General features: G+C 39.3%; 3 protein-coding genes across 3 annotated transcripts in view; all 3 read right to left on the reverse strand.

Moving 5' to 3' along the window:
* Nucleotides 1-405: 405 nt before the first annotated feature.
* Nucleotides 406-2937, reverse strand: snrpd3l (small nuclear ribonucleoprotein D3 polypeptide, like). Its single transcript, XM_006788742.2, has 4 exons — nucleotides 2813-2937; nucleotides 1953-2093; nucleotides 1077-1269; nucleotides 406-619 (listed from the first exon to the last, which is right to left on the reverse strand). The coding sequence occupies exons 2-4, from the start codon at nucleotides 2076-2078 to the stop codon at nucleotides 555-557; spliced, it is 384 nt and encodes a 127-aa protein (XP_006788805.1). The 5' UTR covers nucleotides 2079-2093; nucleotides 2813-2937; the 3' UTR covers nucleotides 406-554.
* A 2508-nt stretch (nucleotides 2938-5445) lies between these two features.
* On the reverse strand, nucleotides 5446-19686 carry adora2ab (adenosine A2a receptor b). Its single transcript, XM_006788743.3, has 5 exons — nucleotides 19449-19686; nucleotides 10575-11130; nucleotides 10295-10426; nucleotides 6827-6930; nucleotides 5446-6657 (listed from the first exon to the last, which is right to left on the reverse strand). The coding sequence occupies exons 2-5, from the start codon at nucleotides 10769-10771 to the stop codon at nucleotides 5699-5701; spliced, it is 1392 nt and encodes a 463-aa protein (XP_006788806.1). The 5' UTR covers nucleotides 10772-11130; nucleotides 19449-19686; the 3' UTR covers nucleotides 5446-5698.
* Nucleotides 19687-22262: 2576 nt separating this feature from the next.
* bcr (BCR activator of RhoGEF and GTPase) overlaps nucleotides 22263-25944 on the reverse strand; it is an 83298-nt gene continuing 79616 nt past the window's right edge. The window contains exon 23 of the mRNA XM_006788744.3: nucleotides 22263-25920. Coding sequence (XP_006788807.2) covers nucleotides 25831-25920 — 90 coding nt within the window. The 3' untranslated portion in view covers nucleotides 22263-25830. The remainder of the gene's footprint in view (nucleotides 25921-25944) is intronic.

Below are 25944 nucleotides of genomic sequence, written 5' to 3' on the forward strand. Positions count from 1 at the left end.
AAGAATCAATGCCGTACTTACTACTGATGCCTACTATGGGGAAAAAAAAATAAAAAAAAAATAAAAAAACTGTATGGTGCTGAAATCCTTTAAATGCTTCCATCTGCAGAGGGCCAAGGACTCCTCTGGGAGTAGTAAAATTAATTTCCAAAGAATTGATTGGTTAGTATGTGGTTATTCTATGCCTAATTTTATCTGGTCCACAGCAGAAGGCAACATTGCAATATACTCAGGTAACCTTTTATAGTACAGAAAACCCAGGGTTAACACTGAAACTACTTGGATAAGGCTAAACACCGCATTCCTAGTACATTCCTTATTAAATATGTTTGAAATAAGACTGGTGGCACAAGTGAATCTCTTGTAAGTGGGAAAAGAAAAACAGAACAAAAACATCAGGACACATCAGATTGAAAAACTTTTATTTTAATAAAAGAAAAAGAAATTAAAGCAACAGACTGCAAAGTACGAGATTTCAAATGATATCCAACGTATCAAATTCAAAGGGAAAACAAAAACTATACAATGCAAAAATGTTAATGTAGCTGGAGCAATTATCGCCTCTTCTGGAAGATGTTTCCCCTTCCCATTCCACCACGCCCTCGTCCTCTTGCAGCCACTGGAGAGCACAAAAAACAAAGATGGCATACTATCAGTTTTTAAACGTAGAGTACCTCACTGAACCAGAAATACACCAACTGTTCAGTAACTTTAATAATACATTCAGTACTTTGGTTGCGAGAAGTACAGTGAAGTCTAATTTTGTATCCTTAACACCCGCTTGGCAAAATATCAGTTCTATCTTAAAGGGGATGTGAAGACACAAATTGAACAACAATGAAACATTTAAGTCAGTGTTTTTGACAGATCCACCACACCTATGACAAGACTGTACTTATTACACAAGGAACAGAGCAACACTGGACAGAAAGCACTTTTCTCATGGTAGGATTTAGTTATGCTGCACAAACACAAAAAGGCAATCAATGCATGCAATGAGTTTAAAATCACCATCAGTTGTGCCCACTACTGAACATACTGACAGGTGTATCAATCTACTGCAAATTTTCACCCACCTTGTGCTTTAAGAATAGCTGCCTTGCCCCTTCCTGCACCAGATCCCTGGTTCTTGTTCTTCATACTCTTCAGCATAGGAGCATTTTTTAACATATCGGGTAAAATCAGAAAGCGGATTTTGCTGCCACGGATGTAAACTTGCTCCAGCTGTGCCACGCGGCCATCCCGATAAGTCACTGTGATATTAGACATCTGTAAGAAACAAAGATCATTCTTTCAACAAATGTAATCAAACTGCTCTTTAGTGTTTTATTCAAATCAATAGTAGTTATCTAAACTTTACAAAGCCATAAAAGGACCAGTTTTTTACCATCTGATCCGGGACCAATTTTTAATTAACTGGCTTTTACTAATGCAGCTACCAGATCTAGGTCTCCAATACTTGATTAGCACAATTCACTCTTTTTGACACCAACAGGTGGAAAGCTTGGAAACCTTTAAACAACTATGGGGGGGAAATAAAAATAAACAAAAAAAAAAAACCAGAAATAAATCTTCTAATTAAAATAAAAACACCACAAATTGAACCTGAACATTCAGATGTCCTTTTACATTTATCAAAAGGTAAAACAGAGAGACACAGAACAAAGACACTATTATTTGTAATGAAAATTCCTTTTAGCCTCATTAAGCTTTTCTGTGTTGCCACACAAGATATTAAGCAATTTATGGGAATGCACCTGAAAACAAAGTAAACAAAACTTGTTCAAATTATGAAGCAGCCTATTAAAGACTAAACTGTTGATTACTCTAATGAAGGCAGAAAAAAAAAAAAAAATCATAAAAACAATACAGTACCAACAGTTTGGTTGATGGGACCCCTGTAAGGAGGAACACCATCCACATTCACTTTACACTCTTTATCATGTACTGACCTGGCAGTTCATGTTGTCCTCTGCTTCAATCAGCTTGCCTCTGTAAACCTCTCCAGTGTTGGTCTCACAGGTCACAATGTGTCCTTCTGCCTCATGCAGGACCTTGATTGGAACGCCGATGGACATTTTTCAAGAATGTTTCTGGAAAACAAAATTTAGCAGAAGAAACGTTACACTGTGCACATTGATAGGCTGTAAGCTCCTGCAAACGCATTTTCTTTTCTTTTTTTACCATCAAACTCAAAATTATATTTAGCCATAAAGTTTGGTTACAGTTAACTGGCTTGTTAATTTTGGGATGCGTTTAGTTACAGAAACACCACAGAAGCAATCAGGAACCATTTCACTTGTCCACACATTATCCTCGCCAATTTATTTTTCACTCGAGTACTGCCTATGTAACGACAATCAGCTCTCTTATACTGTTTAAAGAGTTGCTGGGAGTTAATATATAACAATCAGTAACCCTCGTTAAGATGGGATAAGCAGGCTACAGTTAACTTCTGATCAATAAAGCGAATCGCTCAGTCAAATCATTGAATATCGAAGCTGCGAGAGGAATTAGCCTTCATTAGCGAGCTAGGCTAATGTACAATAATATATCCTGGTTGCATACAATAATGTAATCCAATTAATGCCATGTGTAACAAACCAAACTTAAAATGATACAAATACGATTTCAACATTAACGTTTGCCTCTTTATTGCAGTAACAAGTTATTAGTTCGGCAAATAGACGAGGCCATATTGGCTTCTGAATGAACGCGCTTGATTCAAACGCCCAAGAAACAAACAACGCTGCTAATGAGCACGGAAAAAAATTACGGTCTCAGTTGAATTACAAGTATTGTTGTTTCTTACCTGGAGTCTATCGTAAAAGCTTAGTTTCTTTGTTATTGCTTCTTCTTTTGACGTTGCAACGTGCGCCAGACGCGGTTCCCTACCTTTTGAGCCCTTTTTCCGCTTTCCCACAATCCACCGGCGGGTCAATCGAATGCTTCCTACGATGCTCTGCAGTGCATTGTGGGATGTGTATTTTTATGGCTTTACGGGTTCACAAGAAATTTGGATACACCGATTGGCGAAAAAAATGATACATCAAATGATCATCAGTAGCACTTTTATACATGCCATTTATTGTATTTTTTTTTATTATTCCATATTATGTCATTGTTTGTCATATAAGTTGCAGGAACTACTCTCTTTTTATTTGATAGGTTATTTTTTTTCCAATCTATTGATTGATTGTCTCTTGATGGCTGAATGTTTTGTATTGTTTTATCTTTAGACCCAAGGGACAACTAGTGGGAATCTGAATAAAGAATAAAGAATGAGCAGACATTCTTATCTGTCTCTCATCAGCTGTCTATGAATCAAGATCTAGGCAAACCAATGACCAAACAAATCTTTAATTATGTTAAAATAGCTGTTGAGCTGACTATAAATAAAAATAAAGTTGCATTGCTGAGAATCTGGAGCTTGAGCATCTGTGGGTCTGTGCTTTTTCTGCTCCTCTAAAAATAACATTTTTAAATTAATCATACTATTGTTAGTAGCAAAGGCTGTCGTATGTGGGAAATTCCCTCCCGAAATTACACTTTTACACCTACCATTCACTTCGCAGAACAGCATCACAGTAGCTCCCTGGTACAGGCCCGGGTGCACAACTGAGCAGTTGGATAGATTCAGCAGTCTCCAGCTTGAGAAATAGTTTGTTCTCAGATTCTCTGGTAACTTTTAAGAATCACCAAAACACAAGTTTCAACATTAACAGTAAGGAGGGTAACCCATTTAGCCAGGTTGCAAAGTCACACCAGAAGAACTAAGATTTGAAGAAAAAACAACAACAATAAGAACAACAACAAAAAACCCACGGGGTAAGAAGAATCACATGTACTAACAAATTTAAGTTTGAGGCATTTAAAAAGAAGAACATTTGTGAGGGGTAGAACAAAGGATGGAGCACTTGTAATGGTTATGCGGTGCATTGGTGGAGGCGGGTAATTTATGAGGCTGACTGAAATCATCAGCCAGAGCGGGAATGCACAGAGTATGACTCTTTAAATAAACACTGTGGTCTCTGCTGCAATAAATCTTTTGTTACTGAGTTTCTGATCATTTGCATTTCTTAAAAGATAGCTTAATCATTTTGCATGCTGGTGTCACACATGTGTAATTTATGGCAGCATGACACACTATAAATGTACACACTGGATTGTTTTCCTCCAGGTCATCATACCACAATGGTCCCTTATCTTTTTTATTTTTTATGACTCAGGTATGTAATATCCATAACCAAATCATTTTGATAACCCTTCTCATGCTTATCAAAATATCATAACATGCAACAACAAAAAAAACATTAAAATGAAATGGTTTCACCCATTTTAATTCCCCTCTTGCATGATTACAATGTGTAATAAACGCATACATTTAAGTTTTTGAATAAACACAGTGCAAGTTAGATATGTACCCGTATTCCTGGGTACTCTCTCTGGGATTGCTTTAAGGCACATAAAAGCTGGTTAATGTAGGTCTTTGCCACAGTGGAAGAGCTTTTTAATGAGAGAAGGGAAAGCATTATGGGATAATAAAAGACACCATCAAATGAACCTTCATGTGATTTCCATTGCATTAGGCTTATTGACTGGCGTCAGTGCCAGGCTGCTCTGTAAACATTTCTTACAGAGTGGTCTGTGGTCCTGTGTATGTACTTTACCTATGTATGTGTGTCCTTTTCATAGTGTTATGCAAGCAAGCCTTACTCTAAAAGCATATACAATACAGGCATATGGGGTCATATCTGTACAGGCAAACAAGCTCTTTGTTTTGGATGGTTAGTGAACAACAGTGAACATGTGTTGCCCGGCACTGATCAAATCGCTGATCACAACAGCAGCAAAACAAACAGAGTTTTAGTTGTAAGGCCTGTGATGTCATCACACTTCCCACTTATAGAGTTACAACTAAGGAAGTGGAGACTGTCAGAAAACAACTACAGCTCCTTACACAACAGAATCTGCTACATCCCACATCAGATCTGCACACTGTCAGACATCTCCACATATGATGCCACATATTTTAAATACAAGGTTTTTCTACAGAAAATTTTTTAGATGTGCCATGGGCAGGAACCTCTATCCAACCTCACCCATTGTAGCCAACCTCTAATAAAACTCTGGGCTTCCTCAGAGGGATAGCACCTAGCTACTGGTACAGGTATGTGGATGATCCTCAGACTTCAGAGTAGCCACACCCTCAGACAAAAACTGGTCCATCCTAAGAACAGACTCCCAAACATAATGCCAGGTTTATATGAGGAGTAAAGGAGGCCTTCTATTGCCATCTCTTATGTAGCAGGTTTGTTAGAGAAACTCTTCAAATCTTCACAACTTAAAGTCTAGTTTCCTTCTTATTTCAAGCTCTTCAGAGTATCATAACCTGGATGAGTGACAAAGTTCAGTTCAGTGCTGCAGCACAAAAACACCACATAATTGTGACATATTTAAAGATATTTAATTTTGATGGCATACAAACAACACAGATAGCAAAAACCTGCACATTACAAAAAGTATATTATCTTTAAACGTTAAAGTGCACATTAAAAAAAGAAACTCCAAACTAAAAAAATAAAATTTTACATTAAAAAAACAGATTTGCTGTCGAGGCTGATTTGCTGAAATTTCACGTTTGCAGAACATTCTGATGTTCTGAGAGCAATATATTTGAAATAACTAAATGTCTTTGTCATGATATTTCTGTGATTTTTGAAGAAAGGGAACAGTCATTCTGTTTTAATGGCAATGCCTGAACATTTACAAAAGTAATGCAGCTTCCTCTGTCTTTCAATTCCAAAATATCTGTTGCTCCTCCCAGATATGTGGCGGACGTTGCTGCTTCCTGTGCAGAAGATGCCAAGATACCTGGCTGATGCTGCACTTCTGATGGGGTGCCAGTTGCTTTTTGGTGTCCGTTGGGTGTATTACTGTTAGGTACAGAATCTAAACTCACATGAGAGGCATTTGATGTAGTTTTCTCAGCACCGGAATCTAGAACATAACTATTTACCATTGTGCCACATGATAAATCCTCTTTACTCGTACGGGCAGATGTCTGCATGATACTAGTGCTCCTTACACCTCTGCCACCAGCACTTTCAACCCCGAACACATGCCCATCCCTCTTCCCCAGGATGTGCTGATAGAGAATCTTGCGAAAGGTATGTCTGAATTCTCGAAGGCGGTAGGCGTAGATAAAGGGATTCACCACAGAGTTGGCATGGGAGAGAATGATTGCAATGTTCATCACCCAGATGTGTGGGCGCTCACAATCCTGGCAAATGTGGTTGATGCAATTGATAATATGCACAGGAAGCCAGCACAGAGCAAACAAACCGACGATAATAGCCAGCGATTTTGCAGCGTGTACTTCCTTCTGCAGAATCGAACGAGATGAGCCAGAAGATGGAGTTTTCTGTCCAGGAGCAGGTACGTGTGCAACTTTGAGGCTCATCATTCGAAGCTGTCGGCGAGCTGCCATGAAGATATGGATATAGATGACCAACATTATCACCAAGGGCACCAGCACGCAGCCAAAGAAATTGAAATAGACCATATAGTCAAGGGGAACCACTCCCTCAAACAAGCAATGAGTCATTCCTTCAGGGCAGCCTTGGCTTTTGGTGGCAGTGGTAGTGGAGTTCCAACCTGTGTAAAGAAAACTGTGATTTATTGCCAGTTTCATCCAAAAGCATAATTATAGGGTTTCAGCTCAGCTCAGTTTTCCTCAACAATCTCCTCAGCAGTTAGGACCACTTAAACATGCTTAAATATGCAACTTAAACATGTGTGGGAATTGGCAAAAATCTTTCCCCACCTGTGTTCCAGCCAAACATCGGTGTCAGGCCGATGCCCACTGAAAGAACCCAGCACAGTGCAATAATGCCCTTTGCCCTCTTCCCTGTCACCAGACTGTTGTACCTAAAAGTTTGAACAGAACACAAACATGCATTATATATGCAGCCAGTTGCTTTATCTTCTCTGTCAGTGATAGCATTCCCTTGAGGCAAAGTCAATACAGTTTAAATGAAGAGAAAATGATTTGTGCGCTGAAGCATTAACACTTTATTTATTTAATAAGCGAAAGCAGGACTTCAATTGGCCCGCTTTAAAATGCACTTACAGTAATCTGATTATCTCTGCAGTGCTGATGCCCATTTGTAGCTATGGTAATTAAAGACAGCACTCATCAAGTGTTCAAAAATCCCTTAAAAAAATAATGATTTCTTAAAATAAAAAATATATTGATTTCATTAGGACATTGAATTTTTTGTACAACACTCCTGTTGTGTTACATAAGTGTAAATGAAACTGCTGTTGTTGTAAAGGACATTTCCATTTAGGTCAAGTTAGAACATCTGAGCATAAAAAAATCACATAGTGGATGCTTATATCAAATAATTTTCATGCTAACATGTCACATTTGAGTGATATAGTTTAGTTTTAAAGGTAAAGTACTGTGCAAAAGTCTGGAGCTATTGCTGATTTCTTTATATTTTGCTTAGAAAGCTTGAATTCAAGAACATAAAGTTGTCAAATACAAATACATTTATATATGTATTTCTAATGAGGTCAGCTACAAAAATAACTGTTCTCATAGGCCAGGTTTTGCCTACTAATGCTCTGCACCAGAACCAAACCTACAAAACCTTAATGAAGAAGTCTAAATTTAACACGGGGAAAAAAGCTTGTGTTGTTTTAGTTGTGGGATTTATGATAGTTGGTGTTCATTTATTTGGAATGAGAGAGGGAAATGTAATCAGAAAGATAACACAGCACTGTAAACGCAGTGTAAAAGTTATGTCCTGTCCTGTACCTCTTCCAGTCCTCACCCTGCACGTTTAGAGTCCAGTCCCTTTCTGCATTTCATTATTAATACTAGTATTTAGTATGTTGTATTTTTCAACTGCATTTTAAATTTTCAGTCACAAAGAAATGGTAATTAAAACATAATTAAAATGTCTCTACACATACAATCGTCAAAAAATAAAACTGGAAATAAGGAAGAATTTGAACTGGTACAATTCTATTAAGCCTGAAAGTCAATACTTGGTATCATTACCTTTATTCTTTATTCTTAGTTAAACTTTCTTGTAATTTCTTGAAGTAGGCTTCGGGAATAATTCTCCAGGCTTCTTGAAGGACATTCAAGGGTCTTTTTTGATAGTGTTGCATTCTATCCAGGTATGTTTTTACTGCATTGGCAGTGTGTTTGGGATTGTTGGCATGCTGAAAACGTAGACTAGTACCAATCAGATGCCTTCCAGATGGTACTGCATGGTGGATTAAAGTCTCATGGTATGTCTCTTGTACGTAATTCTGTCAGTTTTGACAAGGTCTCCAGCACCACTGGCTGAAATGCAGTGCAACCCATGACACAGCCTCTATGTTTCTTACAGATGGCTGTAGACTCTCAATGTTCTACTGCTCGCCTGACCTCCTCCATACATGTTGAAAACAACTTAAACCAAAAACTTTCAATTTGGATTCACCATTCAATAACCTTCTTGTGTAATTTTGCATATCTCAGCCTTTTTTCCCCTGTTTCTTGACAGCCATTCTCCCACTGAGATCATTTTGGATGAGGCTTCAGTGAACAACAGATGGGTCAACCGAATGGCCAGAGAAATCTCTCAGGTTCTGTGTCAGGTCTTTGCTTTGTTTTTTGATATTTCTTGAGGACATGACTTTCAGATACTGTTCATCTGCTATAAATACGTTTTTTGGCCTGCCACTTCTTCTACCTTTGACTTACGTCTGTGCTACCTTTGGCATTTTTCACAGATCAGATTCAACTAAAGAAGTGGAAATAAATTATGTATTTTTCAATAGACTGCTAGTAACAAAGTGCCTAAAGATATGGCTGAAAATGTCTTCAGTAAGGGTTGATTTTATTGGCTCAGTGTTTAGCTCTCTCGGATCTGCCTCTTGGATCTGGATTTACTGACCAATAGCTGTCCTTACAGCAATGCACAGTGTGGTCAAGTCTCTAATGTTTTGTGCAACCACTTAGTGGATCCTTAATTACTGTGGTCTATGCTGAGCACTACACTCAGTCAGTAAATGAAGATTTTAAGAGGACCTCAAGTCTCTTTGCTATACTTTTCCGGATGCCAGTGGTGGCTGTAATTACTTAAATCTTTAAAACAGATACAAATTAAATCTGGTTCTATTATGTGTTGACAGAACACTGGTTTAGCTCCCGAGTTAGGTGCCGTTTTCTATGTTTCAATGATTAATTGTTATGAAAATGGTCAAGTACAACGACTGTTTGAAAACTGAGTGAAAAAGCAGCAATTGTCCAAAGAAAGACCAGAAAGCCTGGAAAAACTATTGCTCAAGACCACTTTGAAAGAAATTACAAACAAGTCCCCAGGAGGACCCAGGACACGGTGGGGAGATTACATCTCTCAACTAGTTTGGGAACATCTTGGCATTCCTACTCCCATTTGAGCACGAAGAGGTGACTTGGGAGAGGGAGGTCTGGGCTTCTCTGATTAGTTGTCACGCTGCCTCAGGTAAGTGGTAGAAAATGAATGGATGGATAAAAGCATTGGAAATCTAAAGAAAGAGGGTTTGCTCATGTCTTTGCACAGCACTGTATTGAAATCTTCATATGCACAACTTTTGATGCAGGAAAATAATTAATTCAGAAACCTGATTAAGGAAATAGAAGTTGAAAATCACTATGAATTATCAGTATACCCAGCATCACCTTGCATACACTGACTTAACTGTCTGTGTATTTTAGACTGAGATGTTGCATGGCCAACCTGGTAGCACTAGGCTTCATAAAGCCTCCTAATAACTACATGATTAGTTGTTCTCTGGTCATAGGTGCTGGGGCTGTGTCACATAAAGACACAATCAAACTGTTATGCAACCGCTTATGCAAATGCGTCACCTGCTTTGGATTATGGCTTGGTGGTGTGTCAACAGATGTGTTGCAGAAACAAGGAGCTTTGTTTTAAGCTTCTAAATAAATGAACCATTAAAGAGCAATACTATTTGAATGCTGCTGATTTACATGAATGCTAATCATGAAAGCTTTAAGTAGATTTAACCAGTTCACCTTCAACAACACTAACTCAATTAAGTCTGTCGAGCGATGGAGCCATGTTTGTCCGCAGCTGGACAAATTAGCCTTCAGTTAAAAATAGGATCTCTCTATAATTTAATGCCCTTTGCTACACCACTGCAGTGCATGTGAACATTTGACATCTGCTGATGATTCTGCAGCTGGAATGTATGATATCTCAGTTGAAGTTTCATTACTTTCTCTCACCTGAGTGGGTTTTTGATTGCGATGTAGCGGTCCACAGCAATAGCCAGCAGACTAAAGATGGAGCTCTGAGTGAGCACGAGGACGAAGCAAGCGATGAACAGGCAGCCGTAGAAATTTGCACAGAAACCAGTACTGAAAACATCACAGATTCAAAAAGGGTGTTTATCACTACAAACCCTGCCAAAAAAAGCAACAGTACATTGTGACAGATCTTGTAGTAAAGGATGCAGGTAACACAAAATTTGTCTCATTTCCAAACTGAATAAGAAGGAAACAATACCTAATAGCGATAGCGAAGGGAATCGCCAGCAGTCCCACAGCAATATCAGCGATTGCCAGTGACACTACAAAGAAGTTGGTGATGCTCTGCAGGTTGGAGTTGAGGCAGACGGACCAGCAGACCAGGACATTCCCAGCCACAGACAGGCAAGCAATCACCAACTCCAGGCCAATATAGACCAGACTGCTATTCGGCATGGTTGTTTTATTCCACGTTTTTGCTTTCTTTGTGCCGTCATCCCACACACTCAGCTGCTTCACATGTTTTTAGACAAAATACCTGCTTGCCAAACCACATGGTATGACTGAACAACAGAGCGACTGCGTCACAAAAGGACAGCCAAGGCAGGAAGTTCCCACCACAAGCCAGTGCACTTTGAGGTCTTCCCGCACCCTTTGGCGTCACAAACCCTGCGTCAGTCTGTTTGTCTTCCTCTTTCTTTTTGTGTCTTAAAAAAATAAAAATCTCTGTTCTGTTGGTTAAACTTGGTCACAGGTGGCAGTAGAATGCACAGGAGGGAAGTTTGCACAGTGGCTGCAAAATTAAGAGCAGTGTTCTGGAGAGAGAGAAAGAGAACACAGTATCTCTGTAAAAACAGATTGCAGGCCGTACACATACACATACAGGATTTGAAAAAAAGAAACGAAAAAAAAAAAAAAAGCCATTTATCTCTAGAAGACAAGCGGGCAGGTGTTTTTTTTTTTACCATACAGGGCCAAAGCAGACAGCCCAACAATGGACCTTTTATTTTAGGAAAGATTTCCCAAAACCCTTCTACGTGCTAATCATTCCCCAGACTGGCATAGTTTCCTATGAAGTCACTGATAATAACGCAAAATAAACCACCCATAAATTTCAAAGAAATTGTTCTATTACTGGATTTTCTTTGCTGGGCGTTTTACTACATTTCTCGACACTGTATGTTAGGTCTATTATAGGAACACATTACAAACTGAAAACCTTCAAAAATAGGCCTGTATTCAGTTTGCTGAGGTAAACCACAGGGTAGTGAGAAGAAGAAACAGGTCAAGGATGCACTGAGCCTGGAAAGCAGGTAGTGCATTATTGTTCTTTCCCCTACAGGCAGAGAGAAATAATTTAAAGAATATTTAAACCACAACTAATTACTAAACTCGTTGTAGAAGTTCGTGTGGAAGCCTGCTTGGAATTTTAATGAGATATTGCAGATTAGTGTGTTGAACCTTTTTTTCTTCTTTGTAAAATGTTAAAACACTATGTGTGGGGTGAACAAGTACTGGTCCAACCCAAAGGGCTTAATCATTTCCGGACTGAGTTTATAAAAAGACTGATAATGCTTGTGGCTGGAGGCCACAAGACTAATTTTGCATAAAGCCCAGAGAAAGTAAGGAAACCACCTAGCTCAGCTTTGTCTAAGACCAACTACTTTATCTCATTTCATTAATCAATGCACAAACCGATACAAAATTAAATGAAAGGTGTGTTGGTTGTACTCTCAGCTTTCTTTTCCAACGAATTCTGGGAACTGTGATGCATTAAGTAAAATACATGAGATTTTATCACTGGACCCCACATTCCTAGGACAAATGTAATTGGAGATGTTTGAAAATAATTCTCAGGTGGCTTTGTGTCTTGTCACTATAAGTGTGTAAGTCCTGTTGCAATTCTTCATGGCATCAATCTAACAAGCTGCTGGAAATATTCTTCAAAGATTTTGGCCTATGTTGACACAATAGCATCACACAGTTGTTACAGATTTGTTGTTTGAAAATCCATGATGTATATATCCTGTTCTGCCACATTCCAAATATGATCTATTGGAGTGAGATCAGGAGACCGTGGAGGCCAACTGAGTGCTGCAAACTTAGTTGTGTTCCAGAAATGCATTGTCCTAATGGGAGAAAAAAACTGGCTCAGATAAACTGCTCAGTCTCTCTTCCACTCGACCTGACATCAACCTATTGATGAGCTTTGTGTTTTGGTTAGGTTGAGGTTAATAAATCATTTTATATTTAAGTAAACTTCTTGCATGAATTCCCTCCTTGTCATCTACTTTGAACCAGTTTGTGTTAACCTACTAACTTAGCTTGTGGTTTGCCAAATGCTTATCTAAGTTGAACTTGGTTTTGAATACAGCTAAAGTAGTTGTGGTATTTATCATTGTGACAAATATCCTATTGAGTTCTACACAAGACAGCATTAGTTTGGATTTGTTGTTGTTATTATGTGGTTGATAATGGAAGAGACCAGCATTAGTATTGTACTTGGCTGTTATATATATATAAAAAAAAACACCCAGCACACCCCTGCGGGCAGTTTATCCTTCAAGCTCGGGTCCTCTACCAGAGGCCTGGGAGCTTGAGGGTCCTGCGCAGTATCTTAGCTGTTCCCAGGACTGCGCTCTTCTGGACAGAGATCTCCGATGTTGTTCCCGGGATCTGCTGGAGCCACTCGCCTAGCTTGGGAGTCACCGCACCTAGTGCTCCGATTACCACGGGGACCACCGTTACCTTCACCCTCCACATCCTCTCGAGCTCTTCTCTGAGCCCTTGGTATTTCTCCAGCTTCTCGTGTTCCTTCTTCCTGATGTTGCTGTCATTCGGAACCGCTACATCGATCACTACGGCCGTCTTCTTCTGTTTGTCTACCACCACTATGTCCGGTTGGTTTAACCACCATTTTGTCCGTCTGTATCTGGAAGTCCCACAGGATCTTAGCTCGATCATTCTCCATCACCCTTGGGGGCATCTCCCATTTTGACCCCGGGACTTCCAGGTTATACTCGGCACAGATGTTCCTGTACACTATGCCGGCCACTTGGTTATGGCGTTCCATGTATGCCTTGCCTGCAAGCATCTTACACCCTGCTGTTATGTGCTGGATTGTCTCTGGGGCATCTTTACACAGCCTGCACCTGGGGTCTTGCCTGGTGTGATAGACCCCAGCCTCTATGGATCTTGTACTCAGAGCTTGTTCTTGTGCTGCCATTATTAGTGCCTCTGTGCTGTCTTTCAGTCCAGCTTTGTCCAGCCACTGGTAGGATTTCTGGATATCAGCCACCTTCTCTATCTGCCGGTGGTACATACCGTGCAGGGGCCTGTCCTTCCATGATGGTTCCTCGTCTCCCTCCTCTTTCTTGGGTTTCTGCTGCCTGAGGTATTCACTAAACACTCGGTCAGTTGGGGCCATCTTCCCAATGTATTCTTGGATGTTCGTTGTCTCATCCTGGACCATGGTGCTGACACTCACCAGTCCCCGGCCCCCTTCCTTCCGCTTAGCGTACAGCCTCAGGGTGCTGGACTTGGGGTGAAACCCTCCATGCATGGTAAGGAGCTTTCTTGTCTTTATGTCAGTGGCTTCTGTCTCCTCCTTTGGCCAGCCTATTACCCCAGCAGGGTACCTGATCACGGGCAGGGCGTAGGTGTTGATGGCCCGGATCTTGTTCTTACCATTCAGCTGACTCCTCAGGACTTGCCTGACCCTCTGCAGGTACTTGGTGGTTGCAGCTTTCCTAGCGGCCTCTTCATGGTTCCCATTCGCCTGCGGGATCCCCAGGTACTTGTAACTGTCCTCTATGTCTGCAATGTTGCCTTCTGGTAGTTCAATCCCCTCAGTTCTGACAACCTTCCCTCTCTTTGTTACCATCCGACTACACTTCTCCAGTCCGAACGACATTCCAATGTGGTGTGGTGGTCAGAGGGCCCGGTGGCACCAGTGTCCGGCAGCCTCGCCTCTGTCAGTGCGCCACAGCTGCCCTGTGGCGCACTGACAGAGGCGAGGCTGCCGGACAGCTGGCGCCGGACAGCTACTACAATGTAGCTTACCATTGCCAGTGTGTGAATGTGTGTGTGAATGGGTGAATGACTGAATGTAGTGTAAAGCGCTTTGAGGTCCTTAGGGACTGAGTAAAGCGCTATACATATGCAGGCCATTTACCATTTACACACATACATATATAGGTAAGTAAGTAAGGCACAGGAGTGCATGCATCCTCCTTTGTACGCTTAATTGTCTGATCTCAATAACAGACCAAACATGTTTTCTCTTCAGTGTGACAGAATGTGGTTGAAGACAATGTCTTGGGAGAATTTCCCTGTTTTCCAGGAAGCTCCCATTTTCTGGTTGCTTTTTGGTGTTGGTAGAATTGCATAAATACCCACCACAATCTGGTCTGAAGACCAGGGTTAAGACGAGGGTTAAGATCAACTTTTACTGAATAACTAGGTTTAGGGAGCATAAACTCTGTGACTGGTGCTTCACCATTGTATTTTTTCTTGTGGGTTTCTGGCCTTACTAAACACATGGCTGGACTGATCTTGTGGTGTAACTATGTTGCAAAGTTAACCCTGAATAGTGTTGTGAAATATTTAGCTTAGTAATTTTTGTCTGGTAGCTTTGCGGTAGATCCCATTAACTGCTTTGATTTGCTGTGAGCTTTGTTGTAGCTTGGTTCCCTCTTTGTTGGTGTCTTGGACATTTTGGTTAGCGTGGACGTTTTTGTTTGTAGGAACCATGTTGTGTGTTACTGTGGTTGATGCTCATACTTTAATTCCAGCTTTGGTTGTCTGTTGCTGGAGTTTTGGCAAAGCAGTGTTGTGTGGGTGTGTATGTGGTGTTGGGCAGTTCTGATGAGATCTGGTGCTCATTTAGGTAGCAACGATTAGATTTTCACTTGCTGTTCCTAGGTTAATTGATCTTTTTGCTTTGTTTTGTCTCCCCTTGTTGAATCCATTTGCAAGGATAGATTTGCTATCTAGGGCAGATACTACTTGGACTCTTCTGTACACAGTCGCGTGGTTATCGTTTGTGGGCCAGGTTGTGTGGTTGCCATTTTAATAAATGGAGATGTTTTAATCTTGCCTTCTGTTATTGCTTTTTCTCTTTCCAGAATAATTTGAGATGCCAACAAGGATTTTTGTGTTTTTGTTTGGTTTTGTGTTATGTTTTTGTTGTTGTTTCTTTTTTTTCTTTTCTTTTTTTTGGGGGGGGGGTAAGTAAACTACTTGCTTGAACTCCCTCCTTGTCTCCTACTTTAAGCCAGTTTGTGATAACTATGGCATTTAACTATGTTTAGTTGCCACTAAGGAGGCCAACATGTGCCAAGGAAATATCAGTGGACCACTATTAGCAGCCTGATAAAAAAGCAGGAAGGAGCCACACTTCCATTTTGTTTGCACTAAAATTCTGATTATTCTGCATTAGAAATCTAGACTTATCAGACCAGGCAATGTTTTCTTTCTTCTATCTTCTATTCTCCAATTTTGGCAAGTCTGTGCAAACTGTAGCCTCAGTTTCCTGTTTGACAGGTTCAGAGATGCTCTTCTGCATACCTTGTCATGTAAGAGCTGGTTATCTGAGTTACTATTTCCTTCCTATCAACCCAAAGCAGTCTGGCCATTCTTCTCTGATCTCTAGCACCAACAAGGCATTGACTACATGTGACATTGCAAGCCACTTAAATCATTTGTTCCCCATTCTGATGCTTGGTTTCATGGTTACCTGACAAAATACATTGAGGAGCTGGTATTTGTAATGTAATATGAATTGTCATGGGGGAGGCCTTCATCAGCAGAAAAATCTGTGAAACTCATTAAAACCCATTTAAACATCCACAAATCTCCTCCTTCACATTTCCAGGCCAGTCCCAGCCTTATGTTTGGCACCTGTATTTTAGATGATCTCAAGTTGTTGTTGTTTCATAGTATTCTCTTAAATGCCTCCAGTGAGAATAAACTAAAAGTAATATTACACTGAGGAATATTCTTCAGAGATTCAGCAACAGCTTCTTAGTACTCACCCCCTCTGCATTAAACTCTAAACTTTCCCTTTACCCTTAAGTGTGGGCTGGCTGATTGGAAGCTCAAGGGTGTAACTGCTGTTGGAACATGGTAATGACGCCTTCTTAGTTTACCTGATCAAAACATTGATATGACCAAATCTGACTTTCTTTCAAGATTTTTCCTGAAAAAAAAAAGAACTATAGTAGACTTACACTGATAACTAGCATGTTCCTTTGCCTGAGATTATATTTTTGAGGTATGTTCAATTTCTGTGAGCCGATCATGACATGGTCCTACCAAGCTTTTTTCTTAGGTTAATAATAAAACATGTTTGGTCATTTTTATTGATTACATCTTTATTATACAAAAACTATTCTGAGAGAACAGTGGAAGTTACTGAATACAGTGAAAGCAAACTCAATACAACCAACTTCCTGCAGAGGTGTGAGGTCTAGATACGAGATAAGATTTGATTGAAACCAAATGCATGACAATGAGACGTTACATGCTTTTAGCGCTTCATATCAACATAGATAGAAATTCCCAACATTTATTCAGGTGGATCACTGCCCAACAGTGTCATATTACTGATGTTAAGCAAGCACGTTACTAGAAATGATCATTGAGGCTAAATTCTTCTAAAAAATGTTAAACTTTTAAAAAGTAAATTACTAACTTGACTAATCAAACCAAACCTTTACGTATAAGGCAGGAATGCACAGATATATTTAATGAACATCAGTCCTGGGTGTAGCTTGTGGATGATACAGGCCAAAACACAATGACATTTACAGTCAGTGTCAGTTATCTTCAGTTTCACATCAGCTTTGTGCTGTGGCTCACTATGGTGTCACGAAGATCACAATCACATTATAACAGTTCAGACAATATTTCTATTTTTCCATGATGCAAAGGGGGAACAAATTATAAATGGACCAGTACATATATAGCACTTTTCTATTTTATATGAACACTCTAAGTGTTTCTTAGTACAAGACTTATTCACACAAATTCCTACAAGCACCCTGTTTAATGCTTGAGAGTTTTTAATGTAAAATTCACAGTCTGGTGAATGCACTGGGGGCAACTCGGGGTTCAGTGTCTTGTCAAGGCATGTCTTTTGTCCTGCCTTCCTTCTCCCACCACAACTGGTCATGGCAGATGGCCGCCCTTCCCTGAGCCTGGTTTTTCCTCCCCACTGTTGCCAAAGTGCTTGGTCATAGGGGCTCATTTGGTTGTTGGGTTTTTGTAGGGTCTGCCTTACAATATAAAGCACCTTGAGGTGACTCTTGTTGTGCTTTGGCGCTATATAAATAAAATGGAATTAAATTGAAAATTGAAAAGGATTTTTTGACACGCATACTAGAAGGGTCAGGGATCAAACCACTGACCTACAAAAAAGATGATGAACTCCTTCACCTCCTGAGTCACAGCCACCTAATCCACAACAAAAACACCATAAACAAAAAATAATCAAATATATATATATATATATATATATATATATATATATACATAGGAGTATTGGCATCAACCGAAATTGATTTTTTTGTTTTTGTTTTTTTGCATGTGTAAAAGTGTAAAAGGTATGAGCTATCCATCCTCATAAGCTGCTTTGATCTCCTTGCATCAGTAAGACATAAAATACTTCTGTTCATACTTAATGCCTTTTAGGACTGTGACTCAATTTCAGTATTAAATGTAAAGTAATCTGAAAAATGTTGATATTATTGTAATATTTGTGAGAGGTTTTTAAAAGTTTCAGTTTTAAGTTTCAGCTTAATTTCATTGCAGTGTATTGAGTAATATCAAAGAAATGCAAAGCTGTGCACGGAAAATAAGATTTTTCCCTTTCAGTGCTGAGCTATATTGAGTGAATTTGATTTCAATATAGATGTATTTTCCATCCTCTACTTACACTAAGTAGCGATATCCTGTGTGTTGCAGTTAATCCCCAGGCATTATCATAAATAGATATTTTATTGCTATATGCATCTGTGCTGTATGCTCTGTAGATGTGCTCTCACAGCCAGCAAAACATATAAAGTGAAATAACAGCTATTTATTGTCCCTAAAGACATTCATGAATGTTTAAATACAGTTTCAGATGCACATTTCTTACTCTGCTGACCACATATGTGCAGCTCTACTTGCATTAATCCCGGCAGTACACTGGACCAAAGTCCGACTTTTCCCTCTTTTATTCTCCTACTGGAGCTTTCTTAGAAGCAAAAGGAATTTAAAAACCAGGCTTGGTCCAGCAGATTTACAGAACTGAAGCAAGAGACTGCATGAGCATGGAAAACTTTCAGAGTTTGACTGAGAAAACTAAATTGGACTTTTAGTTTAGAGACTATAACATAAGATATACATTCTGAGTTTACCTAATACTTTTCCAACACATTGCTTTAACCTTCCCCTTCCCTTAACCATTATGGTCATAGCTGTACATATATATAGATTTTCATAGCAGCCTTGGAGGAAGTGATAAGAAAATACACATCCCGCTGGAGGGGATCTGCCAGAGTCCTGCCAATCAATGTGCAAGTTCACCAAAAGTCAAAGGAAAACAAATATAAGAAAATTTGGTTTTGTTACTCCTGGAAGCACTGTGGGAATGAGGGAATGAGGGAAGAACTGATCTGACAACATACTGGGAATTCCTGACAGCAGGAACAGACAGGACAACGGAGAGGTAAACAATGTGCAGGGCAACCGAAAAGCTTCAAAACGGTGTAATATAATATTTGCCCTGTGACGGAAAAATACGTACTAACTACATGAACTGAGGTACAGTGAATGCACTGCTTCATCTTATTATAGCAAGTTTACTACATTACTACATCTTTTTCAAACTTCAGCCGCGTTAAAAAATAATTTAAAAGTCTGCTATTTTCAGTAAAACGTCCCCACTCCATTGCAATAAAACTTTAATATATAAAATAATGACACTTTGATTTACTGGTTGAAGAATAAGGAGTAACCCAAGCGTGTCAGACGTACTGATGTTATTCGAGTGGGCGTTTACCCGGGGGACACCTGTTCCTATGTCAACGTACAACTTTGACTTACTAATTATGCCTGAACAGGAAGAAAGCTATTAGTTATTTCTTACCTTATTTTTAGAGCGATTGGGAGGGGAAGTCCTTTTTCCTCCACGTGTTCAGATGATCACTGTTCCCGCAGGTAAATTCAAATTTAATAAATTAAAAGCGCTGAAAAACAAAACAAAAAAGGGGAAAGAATTTAAACCGGCAGACGAGGCAGTGCGTATGTCTGACAGGAGAGGTCTGAAGGTGAGCACCGACTCGATGCAACAGGAAAACGCTCACTCGCAGCTTCGCCTCGCTTCTCGAGTGTGTAGGCTGATTATACTGCTTAAGTTGTGGGGACATAAATCTGTTTAGTCATACTCTTTTGGGTCCCGCCTTCTTTTTGAGAGCAAAGCCAAAGCCGTTGCTATGAGCCACTAATTTTTCGAGTGTGGACTGAACTCTGGTTAAAGTCAAGAAAAAGATATGTTTAGGTAAGGTTTGGAGTTGGAAAGGCTTGGAAATAAATTCAGGTCGGCGCAGTGTTGTTGATGTTAGAAACACGACTGTGTGTGGGTGAGTGGCTTAGAGGAATGGAAATAACCGATCATAGAAGAAAGAAAGTGATATTTAAAGAGCAGAACTCAATTAAAAATAAATAACACACCGACTACTACTTCCATATCAATAAATAAACAGCCATAACGTCTCTTCTGAGCTCGCCAATTTATTTATTTAGTCTGAATTAGTGTGTTTGTACATTACACGGTCTATAAACTGTGAATAGCGCGGTGGAGTTCCTCTATACTGTACTGAGTGATGATCTGTCATACACCAAACTGCGGTATGTAAAGTACCAAAGAATGCTGTATGCAAAATGTCAGTTTTTATGGTATCCTTTGAGTCATGTGACGAGTTTATTATATCAGTGGTTTGGGAGTCAGATATTAGTTCTGGTTCCTGCTTCTAATAAATTATGCATTAACTTTACATTTGAAGTAAAAAAAACAAAAAAAAACAAAAAAACTGCTCTTACAGGCTCCCAAATCAATGCAGATTGAGTTATGGAAAACCAATATTATGGGGGTGGTGGTGGTGGTGGGGGGAGGGGGGGGGGGTTAAAAATGGGGAACAAGTATTTCTAAATATCAAAATGCAATTCAGGACTTTATCAAATATGGTGCACATTAAACAACACATGGGAAAAGCTCAAATCCGTACTGAATGGTGTTAGTCTTTTGGATGTTCGGGCATCACTACTAAAAAAGGAAGAAAGATGGAAATCCCTGTTTGGTTCAGAAAAACTTTAAATAAAACAACAACAAACAAAGGTTGTTGGTGCATCCAAGTTAAACTATGCAGGAATCTCAAAGATGCCAAAAACTGTAGTCCCTCTAATGATCACTTGAGGCTGGCTTCAAAAGCGAGTCATTTCCCACAGAGTCATGTTAAAAATACAAAAGTTAACAAACTATACAATCTTATAGGTATAGTTTTCCCTTAATAACGTAACCTTTCAGATACTGATAAGGGTTAAACTTAGGGAAGTGGCTGCTTTCATTGACAGATGTGGTAACAAAGGGAACTGTAACCAGTACCTGTCTGTTAGTGCTCATGTCCTCTAATTCGACTCACTGACCAAAACCTTTACACTACAATGCTTTTAGGAGCACATAATGGAGTGATCTGATTTAATATTACAGCTTGCTGTGTCTTAAGAAGCTTGAGATTTTTTAGTTTCTGTATAGTGAAATTCAAGTATTTAGTAACTGGCTCCATGTGGTGTACACATTCCCTTAGCTAGCCAAAGATTCCCCATTTCTGTCCCAGGTGGAAACAAACATTTGGAGGTTGTATAAGGAAGGGTATCCTGTGTAAAAGTCTGCAATATGGAATATGTGCTGATACCTGCTGTGGCGGTCCCTTGTAAATATGGGAGCAGCAAAAATAGCTTACTTAGTTTTGTGTATAAACAAAGCTTCCTAAACTTTATTTATAGTTCCTAAAAAAAACAAATGGCGTCACTAAAACTGCTAATGTTTAACAACAGTGGGTGATGTTATGGTGGCCATGTCCAGTTTTTATCTACAGTCTATGGTTAACACATCACCATGTAAGGAAGAAATATTTATAAACAAGATTCAGCTACCAGCTTCTGTAGGCCGAGCTCATTTAAGATGAACTGAGGAGAACAGGAAAACTGTCAGAGCCATCATCCCACGATCCCAGGAGGAGAGGGACCAACCGGCTTGTTATCAGCGCGCTCTTAAAAAGTGACTCTGAAGAGAAAGAGTCTAGGTGCTAATCTGTCAGCCATTGAAAAGATTTGATGCATTCTGAGAAAAAAAAAAATACAAAAACAGCTGAAACTTTTATGTTAGGCAAGAATGGAATGACGTTTTGATTGATTTCCTCAGTTGCCCAAAAATGTGCAGAGTTGCCAAAACATGACATGAATCAACACTGTGGTAACGCTGTGTCCCAACACTTTGGGGTTTCTAAAATCAAAATAAAATCTGAGAGAATTTCTCCAAAAACAAAACAATCAATTTTAGATTTATTAGATACAAACATCTCGTTTAAATTAAATAAATGTTTTAAATGATTTAGAAAAATGTTCATTGTCTTATTTTTGTGGAATTTCTAAATGTTTCATTAGCATTTTTGTACACTGAGTTTTATAAATGTTGAACATCCAAAGATTCATTTTTTTCTTTCTTTTTTTTTTTTTTTTTTTTTTTTTTTTTTTACAAACTATCTCAAATGATAAACATGATGCCCAGCAACATTACGATGCATATGTAGTTAATGTTTTAAACACTGTTTAGCCTCTCTAGGTTTTCTGGATAATACTATACTACCACAGACTTCACAAAAAAAACGGGGGAGGGGGTGACTTTGTTTAGATACAGGAGATTTTATTTAGCATTTTGTGTACAAACATAGGCCGCAAATGCCTTCCAAACATGTTTGCCCTCAGAATACAGTATTCCTTTTTTTATTATTCCTTTTTACAGTTCTACAAGCAGAACATTGAATATTTAACAGGAACAAGAGTTAAAAGTTGAGGAATAAAAAAAGTGTTGTTGGTCACCAAGTCTCATCCTCACCTTTACATCGTTATATGCTCAGTAACGCAAAAGAATACTTTTTGAAGGTTGGAAAAGCCTAATTTAATGGCAGCATGTTGTTAAAGAAGTGGCAATAGCAGTGTTGTGTACAGTAAATGCAAGAGATTTGGAACTTTCATATAGAAGAATATATGGTCAGAGTACTCCACAGAAAAACTAAACCTTTTTTTTTTTTCTCGTTTGGGACTGAGGTTGTGGAGGGAACTGTATTATGGAGGGTACATGCAGTTACGGTGACAATCAACAGACCAAAACAATGCAGATTTAGACTAATATAAGACTCTTTTCTCCTCTACCACATACTGTACTGATAGTTTGGATTTTGAAAGAGACTAGAGATGTACCGCCTCAATCCTCAACGATCAGCGGACGCCACAATAAATAAAAGAGAAACCAGATTATGCATACTCTAGTATTATACACATTATACAACTCTATGGAAAAAGCAGGAGGAGTCTGAGTTCCAGGAACTCACAGAATCTACCTTTTAAATTAAGAAGAACCTGCACTTCCTATTAGCTAGACAATCACAGTGGCCAGTCTGTTGTTCAACACAAATAACTAAATATGAACTGACAATGCAGGAACTGAGAGTTGAAAAATCACTGCAGTTCTACATAGTCGGGGCCAAATAGAGACAAACAGTTGTAACTCTAAGACGTGAGATTTTCCCAAAGAAAGCACACCAGATAAAGACAGTCTTCGAACATTAATTTAGCTTTAGATGGCAATATCTTAAATAAATAGATCCAGGCTGTGCAAAAGCATAAATAAATAAAAATAGAGGATATAAAACTTAAGAAAATAACAAAGATGGACTTGGGGAAAATGTTTTGATCCATTGCCCTAAAAAGACAGATGTTAACACAGTTTCTCTTTTAACATTTTGTGCATCACAGTCAAATGAAGGTGGCAGGTAGGATAGGCATGGAGCTGAGAGTATGAGCTAAGACCACACTTAAGTTTAAGGTCCTGTCTTAGTCATCAGTGAGATGAACGATGTGTGGCTGTCCTCAGCAAAGGCAACGGGAGAACGAATGTTTTCGCAGTCAGCACTATCACTGACATTCAGAGGCCCACGGGCTCTAAACAAAAGCGTAAGTGTCGAGGCACGATAGGGTAGAGTAGAGCAGGCAATTAGGACTTGCTATAAAGGTAACAAGTGTAATAATGAATAAATGACTGGTGGTGGTGCATTCGGCCTCTCACAACCTACACGAGTACAGGCAAGAAACATATTTTTGAGATGCTGCAAGGGCAAAGCGAGAGCAAATGTGACGTTTAGAGGGTTCACCTGTATCCGAATGCAAGAACTGTGTTTTCCATCATAATTTACTCATGTGTGCTTTTCCACTCCATCTTCATCGAGGCCACAAGCACACGTGAACCCTTATCAGATCCATTTAACTCATTCATTGGTTTTACAGCCAGTCATGATAACTAGCCTTGAATTGGCTATAAAAAGTAAGCAGTATAAGCAGTGGTGATATAAAAATCTTAAAAAAAAAAAAAAAAAAAAGAACAAAGAAAGGATAAAGATCCCCATGAACTACATCCCACATCATGGATACAACACAGCAATAGCAGGAGCGCACAGAAATAAAATGAACAAAACATGCCTGCATGTTAAATCAATCATACTGCAAAAAAACAAAAACATTTTAAGAGCTTGTCTCTAACTTGGCCAGTGAGTTGTGGACAAATAATTAGGAGGACATTTTGCCATGTGTGCGCAAGCAAATTAATATTCCTTCTTTTAAGACAAAAGATACGCTGTTCGCTGGACATATGCAGAGTGCTCAGGTCACTTGAATGGTAATACAGTAGTTCTAACATTGCATTAGTGCACTTCTGCAGCCACAGATTAAATGGTTACAAAAGGAGACAACGCCATGTGTGTATGAGATGTATCATGACATTGCATAATGTCTAAACTCGACAGGCAATCTCTGGATGGGAGATGTCCTGATAAGGACCAGCTAGCAGTCAAAGAGCTTCAGTCTTTTCCACAGCAACATACAGTATGAACTACAAAGTGTGTGTTACCTTCATAATATTAATAATAATAACAATATCGAAATGAAGAACTGATAGAAGAGCTGAGCAGTTTCTATTAGAACAAGGCTAAATCTTGCTTAATTACTGCAAGACTTGAAGTCAAGGCTAAAACCTACTACTTTCTTAAACAGAAACCTAAGTTCACGTAGAAAAAAAACAAACAAACCAATTTCTCCCCGACGACCCCAAAATAAATTACAGTAACAGCAACAATGATTATACTGTTAACCAAAAAGAAAAATACAACTTTAAGATTATGTACATGTACTTTATCTGTAAATACAACCGCTTCCTTTTTCCTAACAAAAAACCCCAAAACAAACATATTGATTTGGCAAGACGTCCTATGTTACAATGCGAAGGACATTTCGTCAGCAAAGATATGAACACAGACAACTCCTATGTTAGAAAATATATTGCTTCCTGTGCATTTAAGCTGAAGGTTACTTTGAGACACAACACAAATAGAGGAAACTTGCTTTTGTGGTCGGACAAACGGCAGGCAGTCAGACTGCAGTGTATTACAAATCACTGGGTTCGCTTCACCAAGCCGTAGCGTTTCACTCCAACTGGGTTTGTTTACGTTGTAAACACTTTAACATACAGGTGTTGGCTTCCTGTGATACAGAAAAAAAGAAAAAGCCAGCACGACGGCGACAGCCACACGCTGACTTTCAGTTCCATCAAATGTCTGCACTTGTTTGAAAGAATGCACTGAGATTATGTAAGACATACTTAGGATTTTCCTCAACTGGACATGAAGCAACGTTTGAGATGGAGAAACACATTTTGCAAAAGTTTTTCCTGCGATTGGTTAAAATAAAGACGTACAGAGAACAATGCCCAAAAGTTCGTGGAGATTCTGATTTGTTGGCGAACCAATTCCAGAAAAATCAACAATCCTGACTCGTTCTGTGCGATTTTGTTCATTCGAACTTCTCGAATTATGAACCACAACTGTGTAAAAGCTGCAAAGGTTCACCACTGAGACCAACAAAAACCAGGTGGTGGATGCATTACACTGGAGGTACATGGAATCATACTAATTATCAGGTAATGACAGATAGGAATGGCAAAGACCTCACATACTCTGTACTTAAGAGGCCCAGTGGCGCCCTCTTGTGTTCAAGCACAACAGGCATCACCGGAGACAAATCCTTCCCAGCTGCAAAAGCTGAGCGGAGTGCAGTCAGTCAAATAAAAAACACAGGAGGCTCGCTCTGAGCCAGTGTCCGTCTCTTTTTTCACACAGCGGTGATCAGAGTCAGCGTTAGCTCTATACTTCAGTGGAGAACAGGATGCTCTGTCGTTTACTGTCTGGGGTGGGAATCGTCTCCAGCTGGAGGAAATACAGCAACACCTGGACCTGTATTGAGAAAGTTTAAAAAAA

This window comes from Neolamprologus brichardi, chromosome 7, assembly GCF_056152115.1.
Source record: "Neolamprologus brichardi isolate AB-2024 chromosome 7, ASM5615211v1, whole genome shotgun sequence".
In the NCBI taxonomy this organism is placed as follows: Eukaryota; Metazoa; Chordata; class Actinopteri; order Cichliformes; family Cichlidae; genus Neolamprologus; species Neolamprologus brichardi.

Excerpts from the sequence above, each read along its gene's own strand:
- snrpd3l (XM_006788742.2), bottom strand. The coding sequence starts at position 2,078 with ATGTCCATCGGCGTTCCAATCAAGGTCCTGCATGAGGCAGAAGGACAC. Across the intron at positions 1,270-1,952 it reads AGGACAACATGAACTGCCAG|ATGTCTAATATCACAGTGAC; the intron begins GTCAGTACATGA and ends TGTTTCTTACAG. Across the intron at positions 620-1,076 it reads AGCTATTCTTAAAGCACAAG|TGGCTGCAAGAGGACGAGGG; the intron begins GTGGGTGAAAAT and ends TGTGCTCTCCAG.
- adora2ab (XM_006788743.3), bottom strand. The coding sequence starts at position 10,771 with ATGCCGAATAGCAGTCTGGTCTATATTGGCCTGGAGTTGGTGATTGCT. Across the intron at positions 10,427-10,574 it reads CCCTTCGCTATCGCTATTAG|TACTGGTTTCTGTGCAAATT; the intron begins GTATTGTTTCCT and ends TGATGTTTTCAG. Across the intron at positions 6,658-6,826 it reads GATGTTTGGCTGGAACACAG|GTTGGAACTCCACTACCACT; the intron begins GTGGGGAAAGAT and ends TTCTTTACACAG.